Raw genomic sequence first — 10,636 nt, 5'->3', positions numbered from 1 at the left:
GTTTGGTTTATTTACTTTGTTTTTTGTTTATCTAATTATATATTTTTATGTTTTTTTTAATGTTTTTTTGTTTTTGTTTTTTGTTTTTTGTTTATTTCATTCGTTGAGAGAGGTAGGCCTTGGTCTCGTCTCCAAAACTGGATGTCTAGGTATCTATTTTTGTTGGAGAGGGCTATATAAGCATAGTGGCACCATTTCAATCTCGATAATATTATATTTAGTAGATTATACATAATTAAATTCTTTTAGAATATGTTTGAAAATCATTCATTATTATTATTCTATATTTCTTCATATCTGAATCAGAATTGAAATATTAAAACTTTAGGATATAGTAGTCTTCTACATGTTATTCTTGGTCTATATCAGACCGAGTTATTTCCCTTTGAACCGTTCTCCTTTATAGCTATGGAAACTGTTTACAAATGGCGGCAGTCAGAACGATAATGGTCTTTCCAACCGAAATGGTGTTCTCATAAACTTAGTTGTTTAAATTGATTACATTCGATAACCGACTATGTAATTGTTAAGGTAATTGTTATTTTTCTTCTGAAATATGTGTTTGTGATAATATTACATGCTTCGAACAGTTAAAATTATTATCTCGTTTCAAGCTCGGAGTAAAAACTTTCAAGACATTTTCCGACCGAATTATTTACAAATAAGAATGTGCTGTGTGTGGCCGCAAAATCGGACAAAAATGTAAATAGGACTAGCATAAAAACGCTCGCATCTGGCCACGATATAAAAGCATGTATACATTGTAAAATGGTATGAACAAAGTGCAAGTTGGTGGCACGTAAGGGTTTTTGTAAGCTGAATCGGTTCCTGGTAACAAGTGATGAGTTGGCGCACATGTTATATCGTATTTTGGACTTCGGTCGTTTTAACCTAATATCCTAAAGATTCGACATATATATTAGCGATTCCATAACCATTATGCTACATAAATCTATTTTTTTTTTTACACATGAACCACTTTCATATGAATGTTACTGGAAGCAGTGTACAATATATTTTACATTGTAAACACATTTTTTTTCAAATACGAATTAAGAATCAATGAAACGATTTACAATGGCATTGCAACTATGTGCAATATATACAGTATGTGAACGGTAACTCTCTTGCATGGAAGGCAGAAGCATCTTCTGTACATACATTGTCATACAAGCACACCCACCACACCTGTAGGGGCTCTTATCTATTTGTATGATTATTAATTTCTATCCTGTTTCATAGACAATTTTATCTTACATTATTTCTTTTGAAATTTAGGTATTAAAAGAAAGAATTACAGCAGGAGCTGGGCATTTTTATGAAGACTGCTATTCAACATCATTAGCACATGATTTCACAAAGAAAATAATATAACAAAGACAAAATGGCAGCCGACTGGGGAAGAAAAGCTGCTAGTAAGATTGACAGGACTCAGTTCAGTAAAGATGAGCTACTGAAATCCTTAGGAAATCAATTCAATGTTGACTTTACTGATTATGATCAGTGGACTAGAAAGAACAAACCTGTGACTCGCCCTCCTCCGCCTCCAAAAGGTGAGACATTTTTGGATCTGTTTATTCTCTGATTTTAACTGTTTCTTTTGTCTTCTTTTGAAAACACAAACAAAATAAAATAAAATTTTGTTAGCCATAATTCTAAAGTTGATCTTTTCAACCAAATTTTCTTTGTGTATTTGTTACACATTTCAAGTGTCAATAATATGCTAACATACTTTCACTAGTGGCAATGTCATATAGTAATTTAACAATATGAGTCCATGTTTGGTAATGGTGATACAATCTCAACTATTTCAATTGCACTTCAGTAAAAACTAAAAAATGCCAATTAATGCTATTTCTTTGTACTGCAATAAGCCCATTGCCACATTGAGTCAAATTTGTATATATATCTTGACCCTCTGGGTTTATTATGGGATAAATATAATATAAGCGTATTGGAATCAAAATCAGACATTCAACAATAGCTTATTGTAGTTTAATTTTCTTTTGTTTTATTTAAATCTACAGGGCTCTTCTCCTTGGTAGTTGTTGCAATTGATATATATTTTTTTTTCTACCTTAAGCATTGATATCAGATACAACATCATATTGATTTATCAACTCAGATTTAATAAAGACCTATTTTATCCTGTAGGAAGCAAATCCGTCACTATTCGCCGCACTGCCAAGTCGGCTGATAGCTGCCAGCATGGGACCGGACCTGGCAGGGGTGGACATATACCAACGCTAAAGGAGAAAAAACAGGCTGCTCAGAAAAAGTCTCTGGACAAAGAACGAGTGGAGAGAGTTAAAATTATTGAGGTAGCTAACCCTTCTTTAATCTATATCCTTTTTGAATTTATCAATGTAGAATCAACTTGCCTGGTGTCCATTAGTGTGAGGCAATGCCTACACTCATTTTCTCTAGACTGGTGACAGTTTTGTTTTGTAACTTTACTTTTATGCCTTAGTATAGTCAATGGTTAACAATCTCTTAAATCAATTTATTTGAATGAATATTAAGTAAAATACTAGAATAAACCAAATATCTTATGAATTTTTATCCATTAATCAATGACAATTAATGAACATGTATACTTTTATGAAAAAAACTTTCTTTACACAGCTGAGAATAAGAACAAGAAAAAAGACACTAGAAGAATACCAAAAGAGATATCATGAATTGTATCCTTTCTGTGTTCAACTTCCAATATGTATATGAAGGTTTGAATGCGGTTGAGCAATTGATATATATAATACAATTTCAATGTACATTTAGTATTAATCTGTGTTTTTGTGTTTTTTTGTTGACGTTTTTTGTTAATTTTGACGCTTATCAAGATTTTATTCAGAGTTTAATAATTATCTATTAGATATATATAAATATTGCTGGGTGACACCGTGGTAACACACTTGCCTTTCATGAAGGCGACCAGGGTTTGATTCCCAAATTGGACGTGAAATGGTTTACCCTGGGTACTCTTGGTTACCTCCTTGTGCATTTCCATCTGGGTCAACAAGCATGATTACTATAAGTTGATATAACTTTTCACAATTGTTGTAAGATATGATGATAAAGATTTATATGGTGAATTCAATGTTTGATACAATTTTCATTCTGAACTAAAAAAAGTTAATATTTATGTTTTGGCACAAATAATATGTATTGCTTTTCTATGATTTAAACTTAAAGATCTTAACAATGTTTTAAGACTTGAGGAGAATATAAAGTTAAAGGCAGAGATAGATGATGATGAAATGCATACAATGGACCATGTAAAGGGTTTGCTGCGACGATATGAAAAATATAGAGTAAGTATGCTAATGCAACCAGAAACAACTGTATATTCAGCAAAATTCCTAAATTGGTAATAAGCCCACCCATGTGTAATTTGAAGTTGAGTAAAAACCGTAACAAATGCTATTTGATTGTCTTGCAAAAACCCCATCCCCTAATTTTGATCAGACTTGGTGTGTTGGCCTCCTTGGGTTACCATCTTCCTGTTATTTCTTAACTGGTGTTACTATCTGATTTATTTAACAATATTCATTTGTGTTAGTATGACTACAGATGTTTGCATGCTGCAGTTGTCTCCCCTACATTGAAGTCTTGTAACACTCGTCAATGTATGAACATAAGTACATGTTTCATGTTTTCCCATTTCTACAAGTTTTCAATGTCTCTTCTGGTTTGATTCCAGGGTGGTATAACAACAATAAATACAAACTTTGGAAAAGAGTTTGAAACAGAACAAAGTGAACTTGATGCAACAATTGCATGGACGACAAACAAGCTGGGAGGTCAGTGTTCAGACATTGATTAATTCTAATGATTATGTTCAGTCATTATTTCATTTGGATGGGTATATTCAGTCGTTACTTTATTTTAATGGGTATGTTCAGTCATTATTTCATTTTAATTGGTATGTTTAGTTGTTGCTTCATTTTACTTGGTATGATAAGACATTATTTTATGTTGATTGGTATGTTCAGTGGCTACTTCCTTTCGATGGGTATGTTCAGTGTCACTTCAGTCGTTACTTTATTTCAATGGGTATGTTCAGTCGTTACTTCATTTTACTGGGTAAGTTCTTACTTCATTTTACTGGGCATGGTCAGTTTTTACTTCATTTTAATTGGTATGTTCAGTTGTTACTTCATTTTACTGGATATGTTCAGTTGTTACTTCAGTTTTAATGGGTATTTTCAGTCATAACTTCATTTAACTGGGTATTTTCAGTTATTACTTTATTTTAATGGGTATGTTCAGTGTCACTTCAGTCGTTACTTTATTTTAATGGATATGTTCAGTTGTTACTTTATTGTAATGGGTGTTTTCAGTTATTACTTTATTTTAATGGGTATTTTCAGTTATTACTTTATTTTAATGGGTATGTTCAGTCATTATTTCATTTGAATGGGCATGTTCAGTTGTTACTTCATTTTACTTGGTATGATAAGACGTTATTTCATGTTGATTGGTATTTTCAGTTATTACTTTATTTTAATGGGTTGTTCAGTTGTTACTTCAATTTAAATGAGTGTTTTATTTCTTCAGCTTTAGAAAAGCAGGTGTCAGAATCAGATGAATACTTGAAACAGAAGCAAGAAGAACTACACATCTTAATGAACTATAAGGTATGTGTTATCTATATATTTAACAGTTATAATATTTTAGTGATTTTGGAAATACTTTCATAGCATTAAAAATGATTGACTGTATATCAAGCTTGTACAAAGATCATTTTCTTTAGATGTTTATAGGACCGATATTTTTGGGGTGACAAGGAGGGCTGATATTTTGGGGGTGACAAGGAGGACTGATATTTTGGGGGTGACAAGGAGGGCTGATATTTTGGGGGTGACAAGGAGAGCTGATATTTTGGGGATGACACGGAAGGGACACAATTTTGTCATTGCACTATCCTGTTAAACTTTCATAAAATGTACTAAATTAGGATTTTCTATCAGAATAAGTACACGAACAGTATTCCCCATCATCTCTTTTATTCTGTTGGGATAATGAACATAAAAACATGATGGAGATATCTATGATACAAATAGAAACCTTTTGATCCATCATATCTCTAGATGATTTATATATAATTCAAATGAGGACAGAGACAAGTAAACAAATCAAAAATTTATAAAAATGTATGTTTAATGCAAATTAAGTGTGACATTTGTGTCCTACACATTGATAAATGACAAAATATATTTCATAAAAGTCATCTATTACTGATGATCTATTTCAAGTTCAACTGTAAATTGCACAGTCATTGTGTATTTGAAATGAATTTTTTGTGCATTGTATTATTGTATACTAAGTTACCTGTCAGAGCAAATTAATATATGTGTATACATACACACACAATGTATAAACTTAATACAAAAAGCTTGATATCTATAATTACCATATTTATCCACCAATAAACCCATGCCTGGTAATAAGCCCACCCATTTTTATTACAGTTCAACTAAAAAAAATAATAATAAAGATACTCTATATACAAATACGGTAAACCTCCGGTTAGTTCGAACAAAATTAAATAAATATTGACGAACCAGTTCGAATTATTCGAAAAATTATTCGTAAATGTTATTTCATTGTCTCACATTCTGGCAGTGAGACTGTTTTCACATTGTGACACCGTTGATCTCATGCTGGGCCCCTGGGCTTATAACAGGATAAACAGTGCATCATACATTTTCCTAGAATACCTTTGTTTTGTAATGTACAGTATTATATTTAGACACATATCTATTTGTTTCTGCTTCACTTTTAACATGTATTTCTGGAAATAATATATTGTCTTCTGTTTTATGTAGGACAAGGAATACCCTGTCAAAGCTATGACCATAGCTACGTTAAAGAAGGATATACAGAATCTCAAGATTTCATGTCAGGTAATTATAAAGATATCAATATTTCATGTCAGGTAATTATACAAATCTGAAGTTATGTCGGGTAATTATAAAGATATCAAGATTTCATGTCAGGTAATTATAAAAATCTCAAGATTTCATGTCAGGTAATTATAAAAATCTGAAGTTATGTCGGGTTATTATGAAAATCTCAAGATTTCATGTCAGGTAATTATAAAAATCTGAAGTTATGTCGGGTTATTATGAAAATCTCAAGATTTCATGTCAGGTAATTATAAAAATCTGAAGTTATGTCGGGTTATTATGAAAATCTCAAGATTTCATGTCACATAATTATATCATAAAAATATCAAGATTTCATGTCAGTTAATCATAGAAATTTAAAGATTTCATGTCGGGTTATTAAAATATCTCAATTTCATGTTTTTAGGTCACCTGAGACAAAGTCTCAAGTGACCTATTCTAATCCCCTTTTGTCCGTCGTCGTGCGTCGTCCGTCGTCCGTCGTGCGTCGTCCGTCGTCCGTCGTCCGTCGTGCGTCCGTAAACAATTTACATTTTCGACTTCTTCTCCAAAACCCACAAACCAAATTCTATGAAATTTAGCAGGAAGCTTCTATGGCTAAAGGTCAACCAAAATTGTAAATTATATGGTCCCCACCCCCCAGGGGCCTGAGGGGCGGGGCCAAAAAGGGTCAAATTGACTAAAACTTCAAAAATCTTCTTCTCTACTCTCAGATATGCTGGAATCAAACACTCTTCATAGATGGAAGGGCCTTAAGGTGCTTTACCAAAATTGTAAATTTCATGACCCAGGGGTTTCACGTTTGCCTCTGAGGAGGGGCTATACTTTACTATAGTTTATATAGGGAAATCACATTTTTGACTTTAATTTATTTTATTTCTATTGGAATTCATTCTAATTTTGTAAACATTGTCAGCATGGGATGACACTTTGATGGCATGCACATGTTGGCCATGACTGACCCCCAGGGGCTGATGGGCGGGGCTAAAAAGGGCCAAATTGACTGAAATTTCAAAAATCTTCTTCTCTACTCTTAGATACGCTGGAATCAAACACTCTTCATAGATGGAAGGGTCTTAAGGTGCTTTACCAAAATTGTAAATTTCATGACCCAGGGGTTTCACATTTGCCCCTGGGGAGGGGCTAAACTTTACTATAGTTTATATAGGGAAATCACATTTTTGACTTTAATTTATTTTATTTCTATTGGAATTCATTCTAATTTTTGTAAACATTGTCAGCATGGGATGACAGTTTGATGGCATGCACATGTTGGCCCTGACTGACCCCCAGGGGCTGATGGGCGGGGCTAAAAAGGGCCAAATTGACTGAAATTTCACAAATCTTCTTCTCTACTCTCAGATATCATAGAATCAAATACACTTCATAGATGGCTCGGTTTGAAGGTTCTTTACCAAAATTGTGAATTTCATGACCCTGGGGTCTCAAGTTTGCCCCTGGGGCGGGGCTAAACTTTACTATAGTTTATATAGGGAAATAACATTTTTGACTTTTATTTGTTTTATTTCTATTGGAATTCATTCTAATTTTGTAAACATTGTCAGCATGGGATGACAGTTTGATGGCATGCACATGTTGGCCCTGACTGACCCCCAGGGGCTGATGGACGGGGGCTAAAACGGGTCAAATTGACTGAAATTTCAAAAATCTTCTTCTCAAGACTGAAATAAGGTGGAATCAAATACTCTTTATAGTTTGAAGGGTCTTATGGTGCTTTATTGAAATTTTAAATTTCATGACCCGGGGGTCACAAGTTTGCCCCTGGGGAGGGGGTAAATTTTACTATAGTTTATATATGGAAATCACATTTTTGACTGATTTGTTTTGATTTCTATTGGAATTCATTCTGGTTAACATTTTCAGCATGGAATGAAAGTTTGATAATATGCATATGTTGGCCCTGACTGACCCTAGGGGCTGATAGGGGGGGGGGGGGGGGGGGGGGGGGGGGGGGGGGGGGGGGGCAAAAGCAAAAAGGGTCAATTAAATAAACTGAAATATTTCAAATCTCAGGTGACCGTTAAGGCCCATGGGCCTCTTGTTTCTTAATTGAAACTTTCCTATCATGGCAACTAAACAGGTACAGAAAAGAGTACATGTACATGCAAAATATCTAGAGGTCTAGTGCATGCAATTTTCAAGATTATTCTTTCCATATTTTAATACTACATGTATGTTCATGTTTACTTCCAGGAAGATCAAGAGGACTTGGAACATATAATCTATACTGAGCTGTCAAAGTATGAGAAAGAAAGAACAAAAAATATAACTGAAACAACAAAGGAAATGACAGAAGTAAGTATTCACATAGAAAAACATCATCTCACCGTAATATACATAAGACATGTATGCTTGTGACAGCTATACACAACACATTAGTGAAAAATGTAAACCATTGATATGGACAGTATGTTGTTCAGTGAGGTAGTCACCAACTACTACAAGCCTTAAAATGACTCTGAATGTTCACTGATCGATAAACCCAGGGATTAAATCTTTTCAGCATCAGCCATCAGGACACTATCTCGATGTTAAAATCACACCTCTGTTGGTGGATAGATAACATTCCTTAATATTAAGTTCTACTGTTTTTACCTAAAATAACTTCTGTCATATCTAAAACTTTACATAGTAAGTTAATATTTTCATTGTTATTTCAACTCTATTCTGTAGGAACAATGAACTCTCTGTAGTGAATTCTCCTGTAGATTAAGTTTTCTCATTCTCAGACTATAAGAAATTGATCTGTTCATTTTTTTCTTTTTTTTTTAGAATAAGTTGAAATTTCTTTAGTTTAAATCTGAAATCAAATGTCAGAGGGGTGTGCAATTTTCATATGAAGAAAACCAGTTGGTTACCCAAATTTTTTAACAATTTATCTACCTGATATTCTGGTATATAATGATAGTGAATATTGAAAATTTCCCTGACACAAAATCTTCTAGCCACGTGAACATCTGGATAGTGAAATAATCCACCCCTATGGTATGTTTTCATTAATGACAAAGATTTTCTGATTTTCTTTAACTCAAGTCTTTCTATAAATAACTCATGAAACCTAGAAAAATTCTTATAGTAAGTACTGGTAGCAAAGAAACTAAGTACAGTACATGTGTTCTAAGTTGTGGGGATTTAGCCAGCTTGACTTGCCTGCGTGTGACAGGTTGTACCTCACAGTACGAAATGAGGATGTCTATTACTGTAATATATTTTTTCCCAGTCTGGTATATTACCTGTGATATGTTTATTCCCAGTCTGGCTATGTTAGATTAACACCAGCATCTCCAGCGGATGACAAAACCCATCAGGTAGGGGCGTAATACAAATCATGCTTCTTAAAACATAATTTGCTTCATTATTTAGAGGAGGAGTTTAAAATATATATCATGACTTTTTTACTAAGATTTTCTTTTTTTTCCCCTTCCTTGCTTTCTCATAATTATAAATAATATAAGTAGTTATCTTGTCAGTCCACATGTTGCTGACTGCACCAGTGGTGTGATTGAAAAAATGGTTTCAGAAAAGATTTTGTAGTGCCTTTTTTTAGGGTAGATGGTGTATATTTTTTATTAGAATTTGGTTGAGGAAATTACTAATTTAAGCTTTAATTTTTCATTATGTTGAGTTTTACCCTGCTAGATACCTATTTAAATTTTATAATATTAAACCAGCTTAAGATTAGGCAGTCACTCTATACTTGAGACTAGGATGGCAATGTTGCAGTAGACTAAGATCCTATTGTAGGAGGCTGTGATCATATTGTCATAGGCTGTGATCATATTGTCATACGCTGTGATCATATTGTCATACGCTGTGATCCTAAGAAGACAGTGTCCCTATTGTAATAGGCTGTGTCCCTATTGTAATAGGCTGTGATCTGACTGCAGTAAGCTGTGATCTGACTGTAATAAGCTGTGTCCCTATTGTAGTAGACTGTGTCCCTATTTTAGAAGGTTGTGTCCCTATTTTAGTAGGTTGTGTCCCTATTTTAGTAGACTGTGTCCCTATTTTAGTAAGCTGTGTCCCTATTGTAGTAGGCAGTGATCCCATTGTAGTAGGTTGTGTCCCTATTGTAGTAGGTTGTGTCCCTATTGTAATAGGCTGTGTCCCTATTGTAGTAGGCTGTCCCTATTGTAGTAGACTGTCCCTATTGTAGTAGGCTGTGTCCCTATTTTAGAAGGTTGTGTCCCTATTTTAGTAGGTTGTGTTCCTATTGTAGTAGACTGTCCCTATTGTAGTAGACTGTGTCCCTATTTTAGAAGGTTGTGTCCCTATTTTAGAAGGTTGTGTCCCTATTTTAGAAGGTTGTGTCCCTATTTTAGTAGGTTGTGTCCCTATTGTAGTAGACTATCCCTATTGTAGTAGGTTGTGTCCCTATTGTAGTAGACTGTGTCTCTATTTTAGAAGGTTGTGTCCCTATTTTAATAGGTTGTGTCCCTATTGTAGTAGGCTGTGTCCCATTGTAGTAAGTAGTGTCCCTATTGTAGTAAGTAGTGTCCCTATTGTGGAAGGCTGTGTCCCTATTGTAGTAGACTGTCCCTATTGTAGTTGGCTGTGTCCCTATTGTAGTAGGCTGTGATCCTATTGTAGTAGGTTATGTCCCTATTGTAGTAAGTAGTGTCCCTATTGTAGTAAGCTGTGTCCCTATTGTAGTAGACTGTGTCCCTTTTGTAGTAGGCTGTGTCCCTATTGTAGTAGGCTGTGTC

General features: G+C 34.0%; 1 protein-coding gene across 1 annotated transcript; it reads left to right on the top strand.

Annotated features, from left to right (window-relative positions):
- Positions 1-418: 418 nt before the first annotated feature.
- On the top strand, positions 419-8,225 carry LOC117319696 (uncharacterized protein C20orf96-like; the record flags this gene model as incomplete). Its single annotated transcript, XM_033874462.1, is given in 9 exon segments — positions 419-531; positions 1,279-1,553; positions 2,155-2,321; positions 2,626-2,684; positions 3,212-3,311; positions 3,701-3,800; positions 4,558-4,637; positions 5,829-5,906; positions 8,124-8,225. Coding segments are annotated over 8 exon segments (855 nt in total), but the record flags the coding sequence as incomplete, so codon positions are not given.
- Positions 8,226-10,636: the final 2,411 nt, after the last annotated feature.

Source organism: Pecten maximus, unplaced genomic scaffold (genome assembly GCF_902652985.1).
Source record: "Pecten maximus unplaced genomic scaffold, xPecMax1.1, whole genome shotgun sequence".
Taxonomy (NCBI): Eukaryota; Metazoa; Mollusca; class Bivalvia; order Pectinida; family Pectinidae; genus Pecten; species Pecten maximus.
Note: the sequence above shows the minus strand (reverse complement) of the source record. Positions and strands in the feature narration are given on the sequence as shown.